This window comes from Apus apus, chromosome 3 (assembly GCF_020740795.1).
Source record: "Apus apus isolate bApuApu2 chromosome 3, bApuApu2.pri.cur, whole genome shotgun sequence".
Taxonomy (NCBI): Eukaryota; Metazoa; Chordata; class Aves; order Apodiformes; family Apodidae; genus Apus; species Apus apus.
This window is the reverse complement of record NC_067284.1, coordinates 82323748-82351379: the sequence shown is the minus strand read 5'-3', so window position 1 is coordinate 82351379 and position 27632 is coordinate 82323748. Positions and strand designations below refer to the sequence as shown.

The 27632-nt window shown below is 39.5% G+C and overlaps 2 protein-coding genes across 15 annotated transcripts in view; one reads left to right on the top strand and one right to left on the bottom strand.

Annotated features, from left to right (window-relative positions):
• CEP170 (centrosomal protein 170) overlaps nt 1–18348 on the bottom strand; it is a 92253-nt gene extending 73905 nt beyond the window's left edge. For all 8 annotated transcript variants that reach the window (XM_051613528.1, XM_051613530.1, XM_051613533.1 and 5 more), the window contains exon 1: nt 18192–18348. The gene's annotated coding sequence lies outside the window, so the exon portion shown is untranslated. The remainder of the gene's footprint in view (nt 1–18191) is intronic.
• Nucleotides 18349–18970: 622 nt separating this feature from the next.
• Nucleotides 18971–27632, top strand: part of SDCCAG8 (SHH signaling and ciliogenesis regulator SDCCAG8) — a 109361-nt gene continuing 100699 nt past the window's right edge. For 4 of the 7 annotated variants that reach the window (XR_007889172.1, XM_051616217.1, XM_051616213.1 and 1 more), the window contains exons 1-3: nt 18971–19127; nt 26380–26538; nt 26650–26732. Coding sequence is in view for 6 of the 7 variants with exons in the window: in XM_051616217.1 (XP_051472177.1) it covers nt 19061–19127; nt 26380–26538; nt 26650–26732 (309 nt within the window). In the remaining variant the exon portion in view is untranslated. Of the gene's footprint in view, nt 19128–26379; nt 26539–26649; nt 26733–27632 lie in introns of those variants that run through there. The other 3 variants (XM_051616210.1, XM_051616211.1, XM_051616215.1) reach the window with 3 other exon arrangements.

The following is a 27632-nucleotide window of genomic DNA, read 5'->3' as shown; positions in this document are numbered from 1 at the left end:
ACGACCAGACCTGTCAACTCAGTTAAGAATAAAAGAAAAAAGATTAAATGTGCTGAGGTTTTACTTAATAAAAAGTAAATACGCATTGCAACAAAGTGTTTTCGTGTTTTCTTATACAGTGACACCTACAATAGGATTATCTTTCCACAGCTGTATTACAACAATTTTTCAAATTAAACTTAGGTCCACTTAATGTTCTCCATCTCAATGGAAGAAGTGATACAGCATCTCCATTATACTTTATTCATAAAAAATATGAAGATTACAAATTTAACCTACAATAACTTGCTGAAATCAAATTTAAAGACATCTAGTTACCAAATAAGTGTTTTGATAATTAAAACATTTTATTCAGCACCTTTGAAGGAAAGTAATATATTTTTTATTTAACCTTGTTTAAAACTAGAAGATAAAGTAAGTCAATCAAATGACATTTTTCCATTCCTTTTAAGAAAGGAAAGGAAGTATAAAAAATGGCTAGCCTTGGTTCCAGCTTTTAGTAAGAAAATTAAATGGATGTTTGACATCAATATCAAACCTCCTAATTCCATTTGTATTTTATTACCTTTTAAATCTCCCACCTGTTTATTATAACAGCTACACCATTTGGCCTTCCTGCTCTAATTGAAAATTCATATTAAAAACTCCAAGAGAACAAACTATGTGAAAAAGTTTGCAGCCAAATACTATGTTTCAGTTTAGGTAGGTAGACTGTCAATAAAGGAGAAAAACTCTATTTATAAAACACACAAGTAGGTCAACTTGCTAAGGAAGCTAGGAAAAAAACCCCAAAACTCCAAACATCCCACAAATGATACAGCCTGACAACAAACAGATTAAATTAAGCTACCTGAAATAATGTTATAAAATGTATTATACAGAGAAATCACTGCCACACAGCTTGGCAGCACATTTGTAGTTAAAAGCCTATCACCATTTCCATGTTAATAATGTTGTTCTTTAAAAATAGGGCTGCAACGAATCATCAACCTAGATACATATTTTATTTTAAAGTGTTCTTTAGAACAAACCAATGCCTTTGATCAAGGCTCAACTGAAATTTGCATAGCAAATCTGACTGAAAACAGGATACAGTAGCAACATTTACTTAGTATCAGAAGAAAAAAGTCTATTAGAAATTTTATACGAAACTGCATGCTTATTAGCTATATGTACATTATATGTACAAGTTTACATTGCATTCCAAGACTTCCTGAAAGCAAATAGTATCTTTGATACACTGCTGTATTAAGAACTCTGGCTGTAGTATCCAAGAGATACCCAATTAAATTACTCCGTAACAGGTGCAAAATGACCATCAGAAGTGGCTCTTTGCACAGCGTAAATTTCAGTCATGATACTTCTTGTAATGAAATGTTATGGATATTAAAATGTTACACTGGATTGAAAAAGCAATAAGCATTCATGGAAGGAAAAATTATAATGTTTATTAAATGCAATGACCCCACTTGTACTGTGCATTTTGAGAGACTGGGGATGTGCTCCTATGATGTTTCACTTAGTATCATCCTAGTTAATGACCTCCCTCCCTTACCTAGCCTTTACTTATCAGGAACAGGATACTGGTCCAGATGGACCTATCTTTACTCTCGTACAGACTACAATTTTTAGATTAACTAAAAAAATGTATTATTTTTCCAATATAAAAATGAATTTTAAATGCTTTATTGAAACATTTTGTTTTATTAATCCTTTTTAACATGGCAGTATTGTGTTGTAATCCATAAACAAAATAGTAAACATTTCATCATTAAGACTTGATCACTAAAACAATACTTCTTTTAGATACCTGGAAGTCAGTTCCTGAGACATCTATTGCAACTGCAAAATGCTTCCTTTTCTCCAGAAGAAACAGCCTTTAATGGTGAAGAACTACAAATTTCAAAAGGCAGTAGCCAGTGTGTAAGAATAAACACATGGGTAATAAGTCATTTGAAACAGATGATGCAGGAACAAGGAAATTGGCTGCATCATCCCTGTAAATATAATTCAGTCCTATGAACTAAAGCCCTGCATTATGTAGCCAAAAGATGGGTGTAACCAATTTCAAGTATGTCTAGAGAAATACTGCCAAGATTATCATTTTGATACAGCAATATTATTGTAAGCAAAAATCCATTATAATTTCAATCTACAGTCTACATTTTTGTATTTGCCTGTAACTGAAAACAGCTGTTTTCTCCAACTGTTAGCAAATACTGAGACCCTGATCCTCCAGAGAAACAAAGCTCTGCTTAAAATTTAAAGTAAACCTAATATGCCTGGAATTCTGCCTTTAAGCACCACAGTCCCCCATATTAAGACTGTACTAATTAATAGTACACAATTATCCTATTACAGTGCAACAAATTTTATTTAAGAATATTTAAAAATAACACTTAAAAACCCCTGCACCAAGCTGAGACACAGCTTGAGGATAATTGTTGCCCATTATTCCCCATTTCTAATTGCTAAAAATTTTGCTAAAATTAAGTTTACCTTCTCATAGAATTGCCTAGCATATTTGAGGAAACTTCAGAAGAAATGACTCAAACATTTCTGAAAAAAAGGTTAGAGGAAAATATTCTATGTTGCTAACTTAAAAAAAGTTGTTACTATCACCTCATATATTCAAATTGGTAATTGAAATGTGATAGGAGGCCTTAGTATCAGTTTGTACCTTTTACTATTGTTCTTGTGCAAATCTATCCAAATGCACACACAATAATAGGCGATTGAAAACTTTCTGTATGTGTATTAGTCCAACAAGTACACAGATAAATTCTTTCAACACATCTGTCTACACAGAACATTCTCCACAACTTGCTTTAACTACCTATTTTTATCGCTAAAATGCTGGTTAGAACCAAAAATACAGCATCTCTCTGAAGTGCTTTAAATTCATCCACTATTGATGATAGAGAACATGACAGTAGAAGACCCAGAAGGAGAGAAAGCCACCACACTTGGACAAGATACATGAGCTAGAGCCAGGCACACTCTGGAATGAGGAATCAAGAAAGGCAAACATCAGGTGTAAGCAATGAAGGGGGAGAAAAAAGAATTAAGACAGCACTAATGGAGCTAGTAATGACTAGAGAAGAACTGAGGTTGAAGATGATTCTGAAGTCACAAAGAAATGCTGTTAGCATTTTCATTGGAAGTGTGACACAATTACTGCTTTATTGACTATCCAATGTAATTAAGGATATTAGTGCCATGAGTTCTGTTTCTGACTGAAATGGAGAAATCTATGCTATAGGAAGAGAGCAAACTGAAGGCAGTTCCACCCCTAAGAAGATTACTGTATCAATATAATTCATATTTAAATGCAATCTATAAAGATAAGTGCTTTAAATCTAGGAAGTTTTGAGTGTATAACACCATCATATTATCTGCTCTGTAAAATACTCTGAAGGCAGGCATTATCACTAGAAATGTTCCATGTGCAAGGGTAATTAATCTACTTACACATGTGCATTAGAAAATAACCTTTAACTACATTGCCATATAGTATTTTAACCAGGACTATACCTTATTCAGGTGAAAACAAAAAAGCCCATGAATCATTATTTCTCTCCTCTTCAGTTGATTAGTTTGTGACTTATTTATTGCACATCACTAAAAAGCTTTTGTGAATTATTAACTTCCTACTGATTTTGTCTGCCACACTCACAACCACAGCATGAGCAATTCATTAACACAATAAAATCTCCACACAATCTCTTTAGGGTTCACTATAAATAGGGAACTGTAGAGAGCATTTGTAACACTAATGTATCTTAGTCTTGAGTATTTCAGTTCCAAAGCCATAATATCTTTTTTTTTTTTTTAAATACTGAGTTTTACACAACACTGCAGGTGTTCAAATGGTTTCCTTTCTGTTATGACACTGAATGCCTAATTCTTTTGCAAGTCAGGTGGCTAGAAAATTAAGACCACCTTTCCAAAAGTCTCACACTGATACAAAGAAACATAGCTATTAGTTATAAAGTTTGTGAAAATTTTATGTAATTATTTGAGAGTTACACTGACATGACAGAGGATGGCAAGCATGCAAATAAGTGAAGTGGAAGAAAGGGAAGAAAGGGCAGGAGCACCTTTCTTAGGACGACAGGATGGAAGAGTTTGGGTTGTTCAGCCTGGAGAAGAGAAGGCTCTAGGGAGACCTTATAGCAGCCTTCCAGTACCTGAAGGGGCTACAGGAAAGCTGGGGAGGGGCTTTTTAGAAGGGCTTGTAGTAAGAGGACAAGAGGTAATAGATCAAAACCAGAAAAGGGGAAATTTAGATTAGATATTAGGAAGAAATTCTTGTCTGTGAGGGTGGTGAGACCCTGGAACAGGTTGTCCAGGGAAGTTGTGGAGGCATCCCTGGAAGTGTTCAAGGCCAGGCTGTGTGGGGCTTTGAGCAACCTGGTCTAGTGGGAGGTATCCCTGCCCATGTAGGGGAGGTTGGACCCAGATGATTTTTAAGGTCCCTTCCAACCCAAACCATCCTATGATAAACCAGGAAAACCAAGGGAAGAAAAGCAAAGCATTAATTCAGTTTTACTTCCTTGCTCAAATGTGAAAGAGGAGTACATTTAAGATTACTGTCTCTATCACTAAACCAAAATACCTCATAAAAATCTCAGTTCTCTGTAGTCTGTTGGCTCATCTCTTAAACTTATTAATGTTTAGTTGACAGGGCAACCGAACAATACCCTCTGGTACTCATTCTGCTTCTGAAGTGTTTGACCTGTCCCACCTTAGCCCCCATACCCAAATTTGCCCAAAATTTCTTGAAAAATAGATCAGAAAATCATACTGAAGCCTTATACTACATTAAAAATATGTAATTTTCACTGTCTTTTGAAAGCTGTAGCCATTACTAATTTATTTCTTTTTTTTTTTTTTTTTACACAGAGATGGAGGAGGAAAGGAGGTAAAATAAGAGTATGTAAATCTCCTTGAAAGTTAGTCTAAAAAATGATAGATTAAGACATTCTGGTCTCCAAACTGACAAGACATGGATTTGGCAGATGGATCACTCATTGGATAAGTAACTGGCTGAATGGCTACACCCAGAGAGTTGTGGTCAATGGTTCAGTGTCCAAGTGGAGGACCTCAGGGGTCAGGAATGCTCTTCTTTGCAGCCTTCCTACACTGAAAGGCAACACTTTACAAAAAGATGCTTTTAATATACAGTTGAAATAAAGGGTAATGACTGCTTTTAACAGTAGCTTAACTTTTGATCAAACTATCAAGTGTTCATTTTGTCAATCACTCTCATTCAAATTAAGGAACTGCAACAAGAAAATTATTTTGAAGCTTTCCTATTTCACCATAATCAAACAAGGTAATCTGTATCAAGATTAGCATACCCAAAATGCAAATACAACAGTACATCTGGTAAGTAGCCTTTAGAAATTACTGCAGTGAGCAGGCCAAAAGAAACCATCACCAAACTGTCTTTGGGAAAAAGCTTTCTCTGATGAAAGCTACAGAAGTATTTCCTTCCCTCCTCTTAATATCTGACTACTCTCAGACTATACTATTGCGAAGATAAACAGATATGAAAATAAATTAATAATACAAAGCAGTCACTGCATTCAGGCAGAATGTAATCTTGAAGAAGCAGTCAAGGTTTCCTCCTCCACTTCCTATTCTCACTACCTACATCATGGCATACCCCAAGTTATTTTGTAGGCTGTGTATGAAGAGGAGGTTTATTTGCATAGGCCAAGTATCGACCACAGTCCTGAGCAGTACTGAAAAGACAAATGCCACTTTGCAAATAAAACTGGACCTCTTAACCTCCCAAGGGCAGTGAAATAATTTTCCCCAAAATTGTGAAATATATGGGATTTATTCCATGTCCCAAGACACTTAGTAAGATTAAATTACATTCAAGGCAATGCAAATTCTTTCTTCTTTAATACAGGGAATTATTTACTTCATGGGTGTGAGGGTACGTGTACTCTACAAAGAAAAAAACATGTATTCAAGTAATTTTAACATCTCTCTTTCAGCTTTCAATTCCATTTTACTTATTGACACAATGTGGAAGTACACAGAGCATGAAAGTGGAAGTGATACAGGGCAATTACTGAAATCAGCATTACTGATCACCACATCTATTAATAGTATTAAAGATATAGCCTGAAAAAGGTATTCAATTATTTTACTTTGCTACATCTGCACTATAACATGAAAAACATATTTATCATTCCAAGGTATGCTCCATACAAAATATTTGTTACATTCTATCTTCTCCCTTACTGAATGTTTTGGAATTTTTTACAATTATTCTCAACAGTCAAGTCCCCAGTTGTGTTCTTCTTGGAAATTCACTATGTTGTCTGTTCTAAGATCAGTAAGCAAGCCCTACAGGAAAAAAAAAAAAAAGGAATATACTTATTTTACAAAACAGCCAAAGGCTCAAAATTTTGCCATAAAGTTACAATTTATGCTTGCTCTAGGTAGTCTTTACTGTCTTAAGCCAGAAAGACCATGTGCATAAGTATTACTGATTGAAAATTAAAAGCTCCTTGAGTCTGTGTCATAACTATATTGTGCTACACAGGTATTCTACAAAGAACTCAACATCATGGTAAGCGTTAATTCCTTAAAAATTAGCATGGTAGCAGTGATGTGAAGAGAGTAGTTTTCTTCATGTTCAGCATTTTCTCAGGGATCTTGATCTTTAAGATCCTTTCTTGATGGGAAGTCCTCTTCCTGGAAATTCATACAAAATACAGCAGAAAAAGGTTTAAAATGCCTTATATTTTAAGTATTTGTTCAGTTATTTACTCGCATCCCAAATCATTCAATAGAAATCTAGTCTTGCAGTTTGGAGTATAGCATTTCTTTAATGTCTGTGTCCTTCCCATCTCTCTCCTTCCCTTAAAATGAAACTAAAAGGTTGCAAATGTAACACACTTTCTCAATGCATGATCATGTGAAAACAGCTGCCAAAAAACCAGTATTAAGAATTTAGCAAGACACAAAGCAGGGTAAGACATCTGCACAAACAAGAATTCTCATGGTTTTAATTATTAATATTACTTATTGCAAAGATTTTAAACCAGTCGGTAATTAGTACCCAGGAAATGGCTTCCCTGGAGAGAAGCTATTCCACATTTGCTTGAAGGGCCCACTCACTCCTTTCTTGTATGCAGCCATCAAACTGGAATATAGCTACCAGCATTGTGAGTCTTCATTCTATTTCTTACACTACCTCTATTTACTAAATGTGATCAGTTACATGTGAAATTGTCACTATAAACATTTAGAATTAACACATACAATGAGGACGTAGCTTGATCTTTTCACTAAAGGATTTGTTTGAGCAGGTATGTTACAAACCCTCAATTACATTACAATTAGAAGCCCTCACTGCTGCTATCTATGCAGAATATTTCAGGTGGATCTTTTAAGGTGGTTTAAGAATGAATGCTCATTTTAACTTGCTTTTGTACAACATCAGCATATGTTTTGCAGAATGTTACAATGAAATTCTGGTTAACTTCAAAACACTTGGAGATGACTGGAAAATGCTTTTATTACTATCATACTACAAATATTTTTTAATTAATTCAAGTGTGTATTTCAATAGACAGAAAACTGGAATCCAAGTTTCCTATGGGAGGAAGCCTATATACATTTTCCTTTGTATATTCAATGATGTTGCTGCCTTAAAAAATAAAATAAACAAACAAAGAGATGTGAAAGAACTCTGAACTCCTCACACACTGCTCCAGGCACCGAACCAAAGAAGAGGAAGTGGTACTATAACCCCATCCACAAAAAAGTGATTGAGTCATCCTCTTCACTGGCTCTTCAATGAAAAAGTTTAAGACACTGGCTTTTGTCTTTTTAAGAACTACCCACAGTTACTTATTTTATGTCTCCATCAAAATTACTTGACTGGGAACTTAGCTATGCTCAGCTACATAAAAAGTAAAAGGAATATTAAGCAACAGTGACCAAGCTGCTGCAATAGAGAAATAGTTTCCAGACTTACCAAAAATATTTTAAATAGTTTTAACATGGGACTGAATATGGACTAAATATTAAGGCAGATATCAACATTCCCTTTTTAAAGGCTTTAACAATTCACATCCTCTGTTCTTTAAATTGCTCTACATTTCCATGGTATAAAAATTATCATCACTATTGGTATCTACTGAGCAACACTTCCGATAGTTTAATTGGGACCAGTGCTGTTCAACATCTTTGCTGGAGACAGGGACAGTGGCATTGAGTGTAGTCTTAGCAAGTTTGCTGATGATACCAAGCTGTGTGGAGTTGCTGACATCCTAGACGGAAGGGATGCCATCCAGAGGAACCCTGACAGACTTGGGAGGTGGGCCAATACCAACCTCATGAAGTTCAACAAGGCCAAGTGCAAGGTCCTGCACCTGAGTCGGTGTAACCCCAGGCACAAACACAGGCTGGGGGGAGAATGGCTAAAGAACAATTCTGAGGAAAACGACTTGGAGGTGGCAGTAGATGAGAAGCTCGACATGAGCCGGCAGTGTGCGCTGGAGCCCAGAGAGCCAACTGCATCCTGGGCTGCATCAGAGGAAGTTTGGCCAGCAGGGCCAGGGAGGTGATTCTGCCCCTCTGCTCTGCTCTGGTGAGACCCCACCTGGAATACTGTGTACAGTTCTGGAGCCCTCAGCACAGGAAAGACATGGAGCTCTTGTAAAGGGTCCAGAGAAGGGCCATGAAGATGATCAAAGGGCTGGAGCACCTCTGCTATGAAGACAGGCTGAGAGAGTTGGGGCTGTTCAGCCTGGAGAAGAGAAGGCTCTGGGGAGACCTAATAGTGGCCTTCCGGTACCTGAAGGGGCTACAGGAAAGCGGGGGAAGGGCTTTTCACCAGAGAGAGTAGTAGTGATAGGACTAGGGGTAATGGTTTTAAACTGAAAGAGGGGAGATTTAGGTTAAACATCTGGAAGAAATTCTTCACCATGAGGGTAGTAGGGTGCTGGAACAGGTTGCCCAGGGAGGCTGTTGATGCTCCCTCCCAGGAGTTGTTCAAGGCCAGGTTAGATGAGGCTTTGTGCAGTCTGGTCTAGTATGAGGTGTCCCTGCTCACAGCAGGGAGGTTGGAAGCTTATGATCTTTAAAGTCCCTTCCACCCTTAACCATTCTATGATTCTATGAATAAGTAACACATTAATACCTTAGAATAAATTAGTGCTGCATTTCTACATTTGTTTATTTTGCCTTAGCTCTTCTTGGATTTTATTTCTTGTATGTTTCCTATTGAAAACATGGTCATTATTTATTTAGTTTAACTTTCACATAAAAGACTAATATTATCACTTGCTTAATCCAAAATAACCCAATTGTAGCCTTCAATTTATTTGCACAAAGGCATATTTCTTACTTCAAGCAATAGTATGTATTATTTAAATGAATTATTAACATTTTTTAAACTCTATTCTCTTCTGCCACATTAAGTAAAGCTCTTAATGAAACCATTTTTAGCTACCTAAGGAAGTGGGGCTTAAGCAGTCACTCTTTTTCTACCAATCATTCCTCCAAACAGCAAGCTTTAGAGAGCTGGAGATACCAGAAATACAAAGCTCCTACAAGTTTTGGAAGAATGGAGGGCTGAGCTGAACAATTTCAGAAGATAAAGTCCATCATCCCACTAGCAGAAACACTGCACTGTAAGTTCAACACTTTCCAGCTCCTTACAGTCTGCTGTACAACCTGTGCGCCTCTGTGCTCTGCCTTTGCAGGGTGTTTTCCATTCAGGTTGTTTTTCCCACAGAAAATTGCTAGTTCCCAATGAAGACGACAAGAAAGAACACACGTGCAAAGGATCAATACAGTTTGGGATAGGACACATGCCTGAGAAATCAGACATTACTTGTTCTGGATATGTTTTTCTCTCCGTTTTATCTTTATAGTATTGCCTGCATTTGAATCAAAAGCAAAGTGCTTTCCCTATGTTGCCAGATATTCATAAGTGCTTTTTTTCCCTTTAGCCTTGTAGGTAGCTGCCATGTACTATCACAAGTTATAGGGACGGGGAGAGAAAATAGAATATGAAAGGCTAATCCATTGACTACTCCATCATAAATTGCTTGTATGTCCAAAGCCTCACTGTACTGACTTATTTTTACTCTAATGTTGAAGACTCAAGTGACAGGCAAATGAGCAGTTTTAACCCTCATCATAGAAACCATAAACTGAAGAGGCCACAGCTCTACATCAGCCAGAACAAGTCCCACTGCTATCAGGATCCTTCCCTCCTGACCTGCTGCAGTCACTAAGTCCCAACTACTCCCCTTGGCTGCAGGACTCACATGGCTGTGCAGCTGAGCTGAGCTATTTCAGCACATTCAAATAGTGACACAGTAATTTGTGTGTTCTTCTCAAACAAATGAACAGTTCCCAGAAGCTAAGGCACAGAAACCCAGCACCAGGAGCTGGCCTGTGCAGCTAGGAGTGGGAGAAAAAGAAAAAGGGCAAGACCAGGACAGCCAGTGGCCATTTCTTCTTAGGCTGCTTTGAGGGGACACGTCAATTGCACCAAATCCACCTAAGCCTCACACATCTTCTTCTGTTTAGAAAGGTCTATAGTAACTGTAAGCAACATGAATATAGTAATATTTTTTTCAAATACAAAGTAGTTTTTCACATTTACCCATTACAGATTAAAAGCATAAACTTTTAAAAATTATTCAATGTGTATTTTTATTAATTTTTTCACTTCCCTCAACCACTTTTTTATAATACATCATGATCCATTGATCAAATCTTTAGTCATTCACCTCATAATACACTAAAGCAGTCTTTCTTTTAAATCTGCCTTAGATCATTGACCCCAAATGTGAATAAACATCTTGAAAAGAAAGAAAGGAAGAATGCCTATGGAAATAAGTATACAAGTAAAACAATACACAGACAACTTGAATAATTTTTTTTCTTAAAGCAGTGGCATTGTTCTCTAAAAAGCACAACAGATAAAAATAGTAAGGCACATGCTGCTTTTCTTAGTTTTGGAAAGAAATTACACCAAAGGAAAGACTCAGAAAATAGAGGAACTCAAAGATCCTAATCCAATAAATCTAGTCCTCTCCCAAAATGCTGTTCAAAGTAATTTTATGACTTGCACTAAAAAAATGACAGTACAAACCCAGTTTAGTTTTTGTTTTGTTTGGGGTTTTTTTACTAAGTCAAAGGTTTCAATTTGCCTCAACTGGGCAAGAAATGACTCAGGACTTCCTGGTTCACTGTCATGTCTTAATATTGTTTCAGCTTATTTTTTCATGCCACCTTACAAATGACTTTACTACATACTACAGGCTGCCCAGGTAATATAAAAATAAAAATCAAATTCACCTTGTCAGACATTTAAGTAAATACCCAGTAATATTAACCAGACCAACTGAAAATGGTTATTGTGTAAGTTACATAAACCAGGTAAGTAGAATTAAAGACCACAGAAGAAATGTTGGAAGCTCTAGCAGGAAAAAACTTGCTTAACAAACTAAAACACAAGGCATGATGAATAAAAACTTCAAACATTTCTATGCTGTGTGGGTACTACAACATGATTCCATCACCAGGAACTGACACTGCTGGATAATTTAGTTCAGTTACAAACACCAACCTCTTCAAAGAAGTAACCAGGCAACACTTTGAAATTATACACATGCCATGATAATCCTGCAACAGATCAATGCAAATTCTGAAGTATCACTCTGCCCTAAAGGGGGAAGTTTCCTGTTGCTATTTGCAGTTTTAGTAACCAACACCTGAACATGTTGAACTTTGACAGATGAAGTTGCCAATTCTAAAAATGATCAGGCCAGTAGAATGGAAGAAAAGCACTGGGTTGTGTTTGTTTAGGAAAGGTAGAAAAAATACAGGTGTAGGAAGCAATACAATTCTATGTGATTTAAAAGTTGCAAAATCTTAAGAAGGAAGTATTTATTCTAGGAAAAAAAGATAAAAACAGTATTGGATAATGCCAAGCAATAAAATTCCTACAGCAAGCTAAAGAATATAATGCAATAGCATTATTTTACTCCTTTCTCTTGTGTAAAAACAGATCCTGCCATACACAGAAGTCATCTGCAGTACCTAAAGATTCACTGATTTCAACGAGACCTGGGGCAGACAAATAACTCCAAGAAGTCAAAAAAAAGATTTTGAATGAGAAAAAGCCAACAAAACCGAGTATGAAAATTCAGCCCAAAATAAATTCAATGTGACCAACTGTGATTCAGAAACACAACAACAAATTTTCTGTGATAGCTACCTTGTTCCAAATATCATTATTGCCAAACTTGGAAAAAAAATTAAATGTTTGTGACATCTCTGTACTTTGACCCTCATACTACCTGACTATCCCATCTGGAAACCAAGTACAGTAAAAAGAACACATGATGATTTAAAGAGTGGGAAAATAGATGAGCAGAAGTGTGATCTTCATTAACCTTACAAAACTGGGATGGCTTTTTTGTAATAACAACAATCTGTAGGAAATAAAGATTTTAATTATTAAGTTGGTATACAGCTGAACATGTTTAAGAAATGAAGGTCTGAAAAATATGAAAGGCCATTTTCATTGAATTGCCTTTCCAAGACATAGCTGAAGAAATGCAGATCAAGTGGAAGGAATAATCCTTAAGAGAAACTATACCTGACTCAGAAGTTCCAAGCAGAAAATAGATGAAGACTAACCATGTGTGCTTGCATCTTTCTTATCTCTCTCCCTTCGCACCAGATTATAGCAATTCTTGGAGAAAAGACACTGGATTTGAGTCAGACCAAGGGCCCATCTATATGGCTGTTCTGACGTTTTAAGGAAAATTCCAAAGGAAAAAAAAATACAGTAAATGTTGAATATTACCCAATAAACATCTTCTATTTAGTAAACTAAATGATCAAATGAAGTATAATTCCTGACAACAAGGTTCCCACAGTGATACAGTTTCACAGGACTAAACAATCAGTTAAGTCATGGGGATTAGGGGGAGAAGGCAAGATTAATGAAAGCAAGAAAAATGTTTGTGAAAAAAACCCAACAATATACCACAACAGTCTAACTTCCTGCATTTTTCTTCTTAATCTTGAAATTTAATCCACAAGACAAAAAAGAGCTAATTGAAAAGGTTGTGGTTTTGAACACAGAATAGAATGCATAGATGGCAAAATATTTGCAATCCAACAGAAAGATCATCAATAAAATGACTTAAGCATGTAATTTTGAGGGGAAAGTCCTAAATACACGTGATCTAATGCATTCAGTGTGTTGCTACTTTCAGACCATAATAGTTAGCTAATGGATTGGTTACAAGTTCTTCATGCAATACCACAGCTGAAGACAAACAAAACACCCTGTGCACAAAGAAATCTTGGAAATGTCAATGAGTGGAAACAGATCTATTATTATTGCTCTGGAAAGCTCAATAATTGCAGTTCTTCCTGGAAAGAAAATGAGAAGAACCAGAGTCCCATTTGGAATGAGGTACACAATGAGATGTTATCCAGAAAGCCCATCACACAGACTTCAGAAAACTCAGCTATTTGTCAAGGAAGATACCCTTCTTACTTTTGTGGAGAACACCTGAATAAAAAACACTTTAGTTCACAAGAATGAAAACAAACAGAGGACCCTACTACAAAAATGTCAATCTTTGCTATAATTGCAGAAGAAAAAAAATGAAGAAGCTAAACTGTAAGAGGGCTGCAGTTGTTGGACCTGAAGCAGCTCACTGGGCCCACCTGTAGGTGATAGTTGAGCTCTAAAAAGCACCTAGCAAAGGAAAATTCTATTTTTCAATAAATATTTTTAAGACGAGAAAAAGGAAAAACGAAGTTGAAAAATATGTCAGGCACATATGGGGAAAAAAAGACCATGTTTTATTGAGTATTCTATTCAGTAGATAAAGAGAGATGATAGGAAATATCTCTGCTTTGCATGAATAAAATCAATTTCTCTAAACATATACCAAAATGGCACTTTTCTACATCTCACAAAAATCACACACTTCAGAACTAGTAAACAAGCAAGAAAAAAACGAAAAAAATATTTGAAAACTTTCTGCTTTAAATTCTGTAAAAGAGAAGACAGCAATATTAGCTAAGGACAAAAATCCTGCTTTTCCTTGTACAAAGGCCACACAACTTAACAGAGCCCCTTCTCCTCCCTCTACTTTGCAGAGATTTTTTTTTTTTTTTCCATCCAGTGATATGTTCTGAATGTTTTGTCTGGACATTTTACACATCAAGGATGGTAAGCAAAGGATAAGAATAATAAGAAAACCACTATCTTTTTTTTTTTTTTTTTTTCCCCTTGGATTTGTAAGTAACTCACCCCCTTTCTAACCACAAAAGTCTACAGTGGCACAGCAGACAGCCAGTCAGGATAGACAAATAGACCAGACATATCTTTGATACTGGAAAAAGGAGTATTTCCTTATTCCAGGCTTGACACTGCTGTCCCCATTCTGTGTATTTGCTCTGCAGCTCACTGACCACAAACTAAGATATTTCAATTTGCTAACCCAAGGGAGAAAGAAAAAAAAAAAAAAAAAAATCAACAAATAGTTTTCTGATGGGTTAGTTGACTGAATCAACTTCTCATGTACTTAGACCAGTACCAGAGACACTGTGACAGAACAGTCCAGCCATGCTGCACTACAAATAACTGGGTAACAGGGATTACTCTATGCAGAAGGAATAATATAACTGCTGGTCAGGCTCTTCTAACATCTACCTATTCCCAGATTTACTTCATACTTACCATCTAAGAGACTGCATGGTACACTTCAACTTCAGTGAGGCAGCACTGATTATTTGCCCAAACATGGGTCTCCCTCCCTAAATCTCATTAAGTCAGCAACCTACTAAAACATTTTTGTAAGTTTTATTTGAGACTTCTAGGACAAGCTACTTTTGACAAAACATGAAATAAAAAAGATATATTGATTTAAAAATTGGGTTTTTTTGAAGGTCAAACAACTTTTTAAGAAGTAGTTTTAACCACAAACACACCTGTCAAATAAAAACAGCATCCCAGCTTTTTGGCAGTAAAGTAGGAGAAATGAAACTACAAGAGTGAAACAAGTATTGGCAATTTATTTCAATATTTTTATGCATGTATTACTGTACAACAGACAGACACACGAAGTTGTTTAAACAAGCAATTTGTACTCTCTCCCCACCTTAATTTGCATGTTTTATGTTACAGTTTAAGTCACCTGATCACAGACTATTTTTCCCCAGGACATCTGCCTCATTCAACACGCTGGATGGACTCTGAAAGCACTAGTATTGTGCACTGAAGGAAGCTGTTCTCTGTAGACCAGTCCATTGAAAATGCATGGATACACAATGATCAATACTAGAAGGGAAGAAATGCAAGCATTTGGTAAGAGCATTATAAACCTAATAGATAACAAAAGATCCCCACAAGCTCACTTAGCAGACATCTAACACTAGTTCCCAGGTAGCAAATTTGATGTTCCATCACCCAATAACAATGAACTTCCTTTTCTCAAATGTCAATGTCCCCCCATCACAACCAGAGCAATTTTTACAACATTAATTATGTAGTATGTTCTTCAAAGCGGGGGGAAGTGGCCTTTTGCAACCTCAGAAGTGCTAGAAGCAGATAGGAGAATTTCTGCAAGTTAATTCTGCTATCTGCATGTATACAGTATCTGTTCAAAATTTTCTAAGGAAAACCCAGAATTGTACAGATTTTCTTGGCTTTACCTCAATTCCATTCTGCCTATAAAGTTAAGAAATGCAGCACTGACATGGATACTGTCTTTGTAGAAGACTCAAGGAGGTACTATGGTCACAATATACATTAAGTACTTTTCCCTGCATTTGCAAGAACTGGAAATTGTACTTCAAAATCAGTTTCTGCAACTACTCATGCCTCAAGTTTCATTCCAGTCAATCAAATAAAGTTCCTAGCTCCCACTTTCAAGTGAATATAGACTTTTCTATATTCACAACCTGGTTCTTTTCTGGCTTGTATGTTATCGACAGAATTGTTAAAAAAATTCTGCCTATCAAGTCTGTTAGGGCTGATGAAGCACAATGTATCAAGATCCTACTTTTCTTTGCAAATGGCAGTTAAAATAGATACAGGAGATATGTAAATAAAAATAAAACAAATAGTACCGTGATAAAGTATGCCTGGGAACAACTTACGTCAGATTCTCTCTCTTTGAAAGAATTTTAAAAAACCCCACATTTTTAACTTATTCATTACAAATAACATTCAGATTCTGATGATTCTGAGGAAACTTTGTGCATTCTCAGTTACACTGTTCTCTCGATTCAGCCAGCTTTCCTGACCTTAGCCAAAAACAAAACAAAACAAAAAAGCCACCAAGAACCAAACATTTATGTGAAAGTGACAAAGCGTTACAAAATATAATAATCAAAAAGTGAGGGGAGAGTCTTTGTGGTGTTTATGCTTAACTTTTTTCCTCATTAAACGAAATGTAAAGTTGAGGAGCTTCCATGCTAACAGAACTCAGTTTCAGTAAGACAGACTTCCCAACATCTGGACACAAATTCCCAAAGGAAATTATTCAGAGGAAATCACAGCATATTTAATCATGTCTTAGTCAAGTTTACAAAAACTATCCCATCCCACATATCATTTTACATAGGCCAACCCATGGCCAAGAACACTGCTACAATGTCTTGAACGGCATTCCTAAGTGAAAAGGATAATCATCACAATGCCAGAACAGGCTTTATTCTTCCAGAGTCGTTAAATATTTTACGAGTAGCTTTGCTTTCACAGGGAAGAAAATAATTTCTTCCAAGTGCAGATCAGTGGATGCTATCCGTAAACTCTTGTCTGAAAACCACAACTCTTACGTCCCCTCAACTCATCAGCACCGCCTCTACATCCGCTTCTCTCCGTCAAGCCGTAAGAACAGATGGACTAATGGTCAGTTCATCCTCAAAACGCCTACAAGGAACGCCCCAAAGCCTGGCGGCCGGCACACACCATCCCCGCTCCTCTCCACCCGCGGGCTCCCCAGGGCCGGTGCCCGCAGACACACCCGCGAGCAGCCCTGCCCGCCGCCGCAACACCCGCCTGCCCCGCAGCCGCCTGCGGGCGCGCCCGGAGGAGGCGCGGTCCCCCCGCCCCGCCCCGCCCGCCCGCCTCGCCGCCAGCTTCCTCTGCTGCAACAACACGCTTTCTGCTCGAAAATCGCCATCGGGTTTCTGTTAGCTCAGTAACCCGTTCGCTTCCACGCCGGAAAGACAAAAGTGGGCCCCCCGGCGCTGCTGCTGCCAGCCACCGGGAACAGAAACAAAAATAAAAATGTTACTATTTTATTATTATTTTTTTTTTGCCCCCGGGAAGAGCCTCAGAGAAAGAAAAGGTCGTGCCTTCAGGAGAATATCTTCTGAATGCAAAATACCCGCGTATGTTCGTTGGGCGAAAAGACGCAATGAGAGAAAAGGCAAACCCAACAGATTTTCTCCACCGTCCCTCTCAGAAGATGTTATTGCAAGGGGACGGAGGGAGACGCCGCATCCCAAGTGCGCGGCACCTGATTGTTCCATCTGCAGAAAGACGCCACCTCCAGCCACGGGGCAGTTGGTGAAACAGGGATAACCGAAAACAAACAAAAAGAGTATGAACCCCCTGGAAACGCCCGCTCGAATCACGGAAACCCGCCTGCGGGAGGGCAGGGCAGGGCAGGCGGCCGAGCCCCGCAGCTCACGCCGCGAGTGGGTGGGTGAGTGGGTGGGTGGGTGTGCCGGCGGCGGCCCGGGCCGGGCCGGGCGCCCATCGGGCGAAGGCGAAAAGGGGCAGGGGGAGCGGGCACGGGGAGCTGGCAGCACCGCCCGCATGCAGCCCGAGCCGATGCCACCGAAGCAGCGGCAGCCCCGCCGCCACCGGCCCCGCCACCGGCCCCGCCGCGCTTGCGAGGGGAAAGGAAGGCGGGGGCGCGGAGCAGCCACCGGACCCAGCAAGGACGGGGGAGGGGGAGCGGGCTGTGCCCGGACCGCGCCACCGCCCCCTCCGCCGGGCGCAGCCCCCGCCGCGCGGCGCCGGGGCAGGGAGGGCGAGGGCCGCCTGACACAATAGGGGCTGGGCGGATGTCGGGGCGGACAGACGGCGCGACCCCGGCCCCTTTCCCCGTCACGGCTCCTGCCCGACCAGCAGCCAGGGCTGCAGCATCCTCACTTACCCCTCCAAAGAGGCTCGCCGCGCCGGGCAGGGACCGTCCCTAGCAGCGGTGCGGGTGCTCAGCGAGCGGGCATCCCCGCGGGGCGGGGGCGGGGCGCTCCGGTCGGTGTCCCTCTGGTAACGGCTCCAACGTTATTCCCCGCACATAGCGGGCAGCGCGGGGCACGCACTGCGCAGGCGCCGCCCCAGCGCACACAATGCGGAGGGGAGGGCTGCGGGGGAGGGCAGCGCGCAGGCGCCGAGGGCTGCGCGGCGGCGCTGCCCCTGCGCCAGCTGCAGACAATAGCGCGCTCCGCTCCGGCCGCTCTGCGCTCACTGCGCAGGCGCCGCAGCAGGCGGCGGCGGGAGGCGAGCACCGCTGCCCCGCGCCTCTCCCCCCGGCCATCACCGGACCTGCGCGGTACCCGGCCGCTGCGGGCCCGGGGACGTGGGCGGAAGAGCCGCGCCGCGCGCGCAGGCGCGCGAGCAGCTCCATCCACACAACAAAGGGGAAAGAAGAGGCTGCAGCCGCGCTGCTCTCGCCGCCGGGGGCAGGGGGCGGGGCGGTGGGGCTGCGGGGGGCGGGGCGGCCGGCGCGGGCTCCTCCTCCCGCAGCGCGGCGCGCGGCATGCTGGGACCTGTAGTGTTCCTCCCCCCCGCGTGGGCAGGCGCCGCGTCGCCGTGGGGGCGTGGCGGGCCCCGCGCAGCGAGGGGCGGGCCGGCGGCGGGCAGCAACGGCCGGCGCGGGGGGGGCGGCCCGCACGCACTGTGGGAGTTGTGGTTCTTCCGGCAGCCCGCCGCCGTTGCGGAGCGCGGGAAGGCAGAGCGGCTCGGACTACGGCCACCCACCGGCGCTGCGGGGCAGCTGTCCCGGGAGGCGGCGGCGTCCTCATGCGGGCGCCCCGCGGGAAGCCGGCTCTGGAAGAGTCCCTGGAGCGGTACCAGCGGCGCCTCCGAGGTGAGCGGGCACCGCCGCGGCTGGGCGGCGCGGGGCGGAGGAGGCGCGGGTGGCCCTGGCGCGGCTGCCTGCTCAGCCGCAGCCCGGTGCTGCTGGCGGGCTCCGCCGTGCCCCGCTGCCCTCTGCCCCGCTCGGCACCGGCAGGCGGCGGCCGGCGGGTGCCAGCGGGGAGCGTTGCGGGTTCGTAAGCGCCGCCGGGGTAGTGCGGGGCCAGGCCGTCCTGCCGCTCCCCTTCTGGTGGCTGCTTCCCTTTCCATTCTGGGAAGCATGGGCGTTTTCCATACAAAAGCAAGATAGGCTTGATTTCATACATTCAGCGCTGCCTCTCAGTGAATAAATATCAGTAGGGTATTATCACAAACATAACCCCAATGCAGGGCGATATAACGTGAGTTCCATTGTGTTTCTCAGTAACGTGTGATTTCTAACTCTTTTGACCTGTACAGCATTTCTCACATCGTTACCACTACTGGTACGAATTTACTGTAGGACAAATCTAGTGGGAGGTGTCCCTGCCCGTGCAGGGGGATTGGAACTAGATGATCTTTAAGGTCCCTTCCAACTCAAACCATCCCGTGATTCTAATGAAACAGATCATTGTTACTGCCTAATTTTTCAAACCTGATTCTTTACCTGTTTTTCTTATATAGTTATACAGCTTCAGATTTTTCTCCCAAGTTCAAGTCACTTCTCTCACCTGGATTCTGGAATTTCAGGTGGCATGTCTTGGGCATTATTTGATATTTTTGAAAAACAGTGTTATTAACTGTCTGTAGTATTTAACATTATTGGGACCCAAGCTGATATATGGCAACAGGTTCTCACCACCTGGGCTGGAAATCACAGTAATAATTTTACAGCCTTACTCAGTTTGATGAAAGGGTGTATGGAAGGCCACACCTGAAGTATTGCATCCAGTTTTGGGCGCCTCAATTCAAGAGAGATATCGAGGTGCTGGAGCGAGTACAGAGGAGGGCAACGAAGCTGGTGAAGGGCCTAGAGAATCCATCTTATGAAGAACACTTGAAGGAGCTGGGAATGTTTAGTCTGAGAAAGAGAAGGCTGAGGGAGACCTCATCAGTCTCTACAGCTACCTGAAAGGTCATTGTAGAGAGGTTGGTGCAGGTCTCTTTTCACAGGTAACTGGCGACAGAACAAGAGGGAATGGCTTAAAGCTGCAACAGGGTAGGTTTAGACTGGACATTAGGAAAAAAAATGTTCACAGAAAGAGTGGTTAGACCCTGGAATAGGCTGCCCAGGGAGGTGGTTGAGTCACCATCCCTGGATGTGTTTAAGGGTCATTTGGATGTAGTGTTGGTGGATATGGTTTAGGGGAAAACTTTGTAGAGTAGGGATGATGGTTGGACTCTGTGATCTCAAGGATCTTTTCCAACCTGAATAGTTGTATGATTCTATGAAGGTGGATGTAGTTTCTTGTATGTGAGAATGTCTAGACCTTAGACATGTGTCTTATGGTCTGCAGAAAAAGCTTGTTTAGGAACTCATGGTGATGACTTCTCCAGCACCAGAGAATGGTTTCCTCTTAAAGATTATGATTTGGTAGAAGCTAAGTTGAAAACCACCTCTTTCTCATATGATGTAAAGCAGCTATGAAGACCAAGAAACCAAATGAAATAATCTGTGATTCATTAGTTTGAAACATCTAAGTGTTGAACACATCTTAGGGCTTTTTGGGGCCTAACTTGAGAACAGCATGGTATCGCTTGTTATTGTTCAGTGTTTACATGTAAAATCCTAGCAGCATAGGTAGTAATTCATAGGGTACTTTCAGTTTCAAAACTGCCATGTAATATGGTTGAATAGCTGTGTTTGGCAGCCAGTAAAGTAGAATAGCTGCTTATCAGAATGGTTGAATAAAACAAACTCCAAGACTGCACAAAACAAAGCAAAAAATTTACAAGTACGTTCTCAATTTCAGTATTTTAAGCAATTAGTTGGCTGAAATGCTGTCTCAGAAGAGGTACACGTCACATGTAGATTTCTAAGTGTCAATACAAAGTAAAAGTTTATATATTTTGAACAGTTAGGTTTTCTCTAAACAGGTATCATCTTTCTGTTTTCACTAAATGGTCAGTTATTGTTTCACATAAATTCTACAGGGTTGTTTGTTTTCTCGACCTAAAGAATCAGTGTTTTTCTTGTCTAACTTTGTAGGTCTGTTTTCAGAGTGGGAACTGTGGGGTGTCAGAAAGTGACTGGTTTGTTGAAATTATAGCCAGTAACTTCTGGTCATCTTCCTGTCGACATTAGAACTGGACCCTTAGCTTTAGATTACAGACTTATGGCAACTTTTTAACAAAGCTGTAGTTTGTTTTCTTCAATTTATATTGCTTAAAACTTGTGCCAGCTGGAGTTATTTTCCATGCCTTTCCGGCAATTCTGTTGTTTTGGATGGTTGGTTCCTTTGCTGAGCTCTCCATTGGCTCCCAGAGTATTTTTCTATGGCATTTCTGAGTCCATGAATGAAGTAGCTTTGGTGCTTTCATTTCAAGGAGTGCTCTTTATAGACAGTTTTGGGCAGTCTCTGAAAAAACATCTATTGTTTAGGCAATGCAAACACAGTTCAATGCCTTCTCTGTTTTTTCTGTTTTCAAGTCAGTGCAAATTGTTCTTACAGTGATTTATTTATTTATTTATTTATTTATTTATTTCTTAGCTGATTACTACTTTGGAAATACAGCTACTTCTTCAGTGTTGTTTTTTATTTCAGAGTGTCCAGACTCTAGCGTTTTTCTATTATATTTTTTTTTTAACAAGTTGTATGGATCCGTAATGTGTCTCCAATTTAAAAAAAACCCACATATATATATATATATGTATATATAGCTGTTCAGCAGTAATAATGACATTCCCATATTAAAAAAAAAAAGTACCAATTATATTTCTCCAAGGATACTTTTCTGGAAAAAGGATACCTACAGTATATTTTCAGGGAGTAATACTTGGGTTTTGTAGTTACAGTGAGTGCAGAAAAAAATCAGTTATCAGTGCTTCTTTCAGGACAGAAGAGTATCTTTATTCAGTATGTAGAATATACGGCATGTGCTTTCTGAACATATTAATTAATGTTTCAGTCAGGGCCATACAGACTTTGTCTAAAGTGTTATGCTTAAGTGAACTTCATCTAGTCCAACGTTGCTTTCATGTTTAGATTAATTGAAGGGTAAGAATATCTTTGTACCTAGAATAGTAGGATCTTGATCCCTGATTGGGATCCCTGGTTGTTGCTTCTGTCTCTGAAATAATAAGCAGTAATGTATTTCTTTCTGTTAGGAGTTTGATCAGCTTTGCCATTGCTAAGGTGTCAGATAAGTTATCTTCATGTCCCTTCTGGCAAGTACTGCCTGTAATTTAAACATGATAGTTGACAACTCGACAACATTTATGTGGGACAGACACAACTTTTTTTTTGATGTATCAGGTTAGATCAATCAGGTTTTGTTGTTAGCTTGCCATTTTTCCTAATAATCTCAGATCCTTTAAACACTGAAAACCAAAGAGCTTTATATTAAATCAAATTTATATTTGAAGTTTTAATCCAGATAAGTCCAGTTCCATTTATTTTCTCAGCTGTTCCTATAGTAAATAACACATCAGTGAAGTTTTTCATACAACAGAAATGTATGTTCAAATGTTATTAGTGTATAGTCTTGTTAAGATGTAGAAAAGAAAAATTCTGATCGAGTTTTAGATATGCAAATCACAGTACTGCATGTGAACAGTTTTCTACAGTATGTTTTTAATGAGGCCTCGTTTCTATAAAATGTACTATAGCAGGAATGGCCTAACTGAAAAAGTTGAGTTGAATGTGTGAGCCCTTAAAAATGAATAACTTCTGAATTAATTATAAAATTTTATGTTGTCTTTAAGCAGAAGTTCTTTGGTGCCCAATAATTTGCATCCACAGTGGTTCTTTGTACTTCTTTCATATTTAAAAATAATCTCTTTGCATTGGCAGAAACAACAAATGTTTATTTTTCTACTAGATAACGCATCTTCTTTTGTCCTGATTCCCAAAATTATGTCCCTTATTGAGGAAGAAAATATTACAATGTCATTATTCCCTTTTACACATCGAGTTCAGCTCTTACTGAATCAAATGTTAGCTCTTTCGTGTCTAGTGAATGTAAAGACTGTTGGAAGCTCCTGACTCCCAGTTTCCCACTGGTGAGTGTTTTGCTTATGGAAGCAACTTTTGCAAATTGGAAACCAGCAGACTTTTAAGAAAGTTTGGCAAATGAGTGACGAAGCAGGAAAGTGTAGTCAAGAGAAGTAGGCATCAGTGTTCCATTGATGTTATTTTAATGCATTTCAGTACTACTGCCCCAGTATACTCGTGGAAGAGGAGGACATAGCATAAGAAGATCTATAGTTATCTCTGAGAATAGAATAGCAGTTGGAGTTTGGAAGCTATAATATTAGCAAGAGAGGCAAGTTCTGGGAAAAAACTGTATTTGGGCATGTTTGCTTTGCTTTGTTTTATTGTTCCTCACTGGCTATAGAAACAAACATTGAGACTCCAGGGTTCTCTTGACAATGACTGGGGAAATAAAGGAATTTTATTGGTGTCAGATGACACACTACATTATACCTTAACTGACATTGAAGGCTTTTTGGCAACAACTAGTTGCAGCATTGTTTGCTAAATATTTAAGCCATTGCATCAGTGAGATACTTCTAACATTGCTCAATTATCTCTCCCACTGTTCTAGCATCCTGGAATGCTTAAGAATGGATTAATAACTTAAGTGGAGTCATAGCATCACGGAATGTCTTGAGTTGGAAAGGACTCATAAGGCTTATTAAGTCCAATTCCCTGCTCCTTGCAAGACTACTTAAAACTAAATCATAAGACTAAGAGCATTGTCCAGATGTTCCTTGAACTCTGAAAGGCTTGGTGCTGTGACTACTTTCCTGGGGAGCCGGTTTCACTGACCAACCACCCTAAATATGTGAATAGATAGATATTTGACCTGAACCTCTTTTTCAGTCATTGCCTTGTGAAAGGTATTTGGATATATTATAATAATTTATTACTATTTAAAATGTCATTTTAAAATTGTATTTGATATTAACTTGATTAAAGGATGGAGTACCCAAAAACTGAAAGAGGTGATGCTAGTCATAAGATGACTGGGATGTAAGAAGCAGATCAGGTTTTTACTAAAAATGAACGTTGCTAAAAAGTGAGTGTTGACTGGCATCCTGAACTGAGAACCATGTTCTTAAATATCAGCCTTGGGAGGAGGTATTTGTGTTTTATAAACTATTGGTAAGTTACAATGAAGCAGAGAAAAGACTGAAAAGGACTGTGAAAATCATTATAGTGGGGAAAAGCTGGATTTTCCAACTTCAGTCAAGATGATTTGGACTTGAAACAGATGGATAAAGTGAAGACAGAAATATGTATCTGGCTTTTGTTCTCTGACTTGAACTGCTATTCACTCTTCCATTTGGAAGAAAGGAGCTATTAACATTTGTAACCAGCACCATATATTATACTCTTACGCATGTCTTCTGAATTCTACTTAGCAAATGCTTAACTGTGGATTTTTGATATTTTTTAAAGCTTTTTTTTTTTTCTATGAGAAGAAAAGTTGTTAACTAGTAATGCATCATATAAATTTACAGCTTACAGATACATAAGAATAAAGACAAAACATATATTCTGGAAAGCTTGCAATTTTTTCTAGTTGTAGCGGTTGCTCCAGTAAGAGATGTTACCTTCTAAGCCTCATCTCTCAAGAGTGAAGTTCCTGTTCTGTGAGCATCTATATGCTAAATGAAGGGCTAAATGAAGAAAACAGCTATGTTTTTATGTTTCTGAAAGTGAAGTAAGGTTTTGAGACTTTGGGGTTTTGTTGTGTTTGCTTTGTGGTTTTGTTTTGGTTTTTTTTTTAGTTATTAGTAACTATTCATGAAGCTTTTCTGATTTGGGGTAGCTTTGACTGGTAGTCACAAATGACAGTGACATTACTTTGGAGAAAAGTGGAAGAAACATGTTATCTTGTATTCCTGATAAAGTGGTTGTGAATTGTGATGGAGTACTGCATCTCACCGAGCATGTACACTCCGTCATTGACGTATGGATTATTTTCTCAGTTCACTTGGTATTATAGTAGAACTTAGAGCTTTTTTGCTGAGCATTGCATAAAGGCATACTACCTAGGTTATTGCTCTGTCTTTTCTACTTAGTATATATGCTGCTTAAAGGGCAGAGAAATTAAATATTCATCTCCATTTGTACATAGACAATGGAAAGCAAAAGTAACAAGCAAATTACCTGAGACCCTGGGTGTGAACCAGAAGTATCATTATTTAAAACCAAGCTTGTACTTTCTGATTCCCAACCCAATAATCATATCTCAGCTGCAAATCTCTCATGTTTCTTATCTGGCATATCAGAAATATTTAGCTATCTTGGAGTGATATGGCATTTATAGTTCGAAAGTTTTTTATTTTTGTGAAGTCAGCTGAATGAAATAAATATTAAAAAGACTATAAGAAAAAATATCTTGAAAATGAGAAAATAAAGTTACTGTAGCACCTCCCAATAAGCTGATTAGTTTTTTAAGTAGTCTGGAAGAAGGATTTTTGGGTTTTGTCTTTTTTATTCTGGAATTATGGGTGTTACTGTTTAATTTTTGAGGCTGTTCAGGAGTTATCGGTCTTCATTTAACCACTGCTTATGTTGACTCAATTTCCTGAGTTTTTATTTAATTTGATATTTTTCAATTGTGCTATGTATTTCTTTATCATTTGCAGTGTCATCATTAGAATTCAAAAAAAGGCTGTTCTTAGTGCATGATCCTGCACATTGTATGAAATAGAGCTTGAGCTTTAGGTTCATTGAAAAGTGAAGCTGTGTATGCTACGAAAATATTTTGGGGTCCAGTGTATGATTAGTAGTTGAAACTTTGTCACTGCTGGGGATTTACAATAGTAGCTGCTTGTGGTGCGGCGAAGTCCTCATGTATGGACAGGCTAAGATGCTATTTATAGCTTCTTTGAAAGTGTAGTAAACGTTTCTTCCCCAAATTTTGTTGCACAGTAGTTGTTCTGACTGTTTGCATCAGGTTATTGCTTCCAGCTGAGTTTAGATCAAGTAGTCAAAATAGACAGATGCTGAATGCTTTTAGTTCTCCCATTTTTTTTGCAAATCAAAATATCAGTCAGTAAATTCTTTTATAGTTTTTTTTATTGTGAGTAATGGTGATGTGATTGTTTGCAGAGCGTGCTAGCGAAAGCATCCATCAACTGAAATATGCCTTAGAGGAGAGGCAGTTCGCAGAGGGTGAGGGTGAAGTTGGATTTGACCAAGGCTTTGTGGACAGGGGCAGTGATGACAGCAGGAATGCAGCCTGGCAGGAATTGCAGCACAGTCAGGCAGGTAAGATTGCTCTGAAAGCAAGTAGTTTAAAAATTGTTAGAAATTTTACTAATTTCAGTGGAAAAAAAAAATAGTTTTTTTTTGTTTTAATGTTTTTTTATCTCTTTCTAGTTAATCAACTTAAAATTTTGTTGCAACATCAAGAACAAATGGAAAGTGAAGTATCTCCATCAAGGAAGAAGATGTCATTCTGTGTATGTTTCTTGTTTCTTTAGTGTTATTTCAGGATTTGCATGGTGAGATTAATTTTCTAGTATCCAGGAAGAAAAAGAAGCACCAAATCATTTTTATGTTCTGAAATATAGGAGATTCTTGAGGCTATGGCCAGAACTTGCTATGCTTATGACCATAGTGGGGAAAAAAAAGACATCTCTAATACAGGATTTAGTATTTTCTGCTCTTTTTGTTGACCATGCAGTGTGACTAACAGCCCACTTTGCTTTCAGCTTTCTCATCTTTCTCTTTCCACCGGAAGTTCATCCTTTTTGTTTTGGAAACAGAAATGTTGGGGATTTACTCTGTTGATAGACACTGTCCCACTTAATTATTGAAGTTTCCAGTGGGAAGGATTCTGTGAAGTGGTTGCCTTATTCTCCTTTTTAACTGTCCTCCATCTGCTTGCTAATCAGGATGTGAAAGTGTTCTGAAGACAGACCAAACGTAAAGCTCACTAAATGCAGAAGTACAAAAGTGCACACACATCAAAAAACCAAACCCCTTAGAAAATAGAAGCCTGTCTAGTTTGCTGCCCACTGCAGAACTTCTTCCTTGTGTAACGAGAACCAGATTCCCCAAAGGTCAAGGAAACCAAACTTAAATTATAAGTAACTTTAACCTTTTTGCTTTGAATAATGCTGAAATACCTTATAACTATTGACTAGTAGATGACTGCATGTGCCTATAGTAAGTATAATATTGCATAGAAAGTGTACTTTTTAGTAAAAAGTTTACAACATTTCAAACATATAAATAGCATTGTCTTAATAAAATTCTCTCCTCTTGCCCATTGATAAAAGTTGAATTAGGCATCAAATGAGTACATCTTTTCTTTGATTACATCCAAAAGGTTGGGCAAAGATTTTCATGTTCCTCTC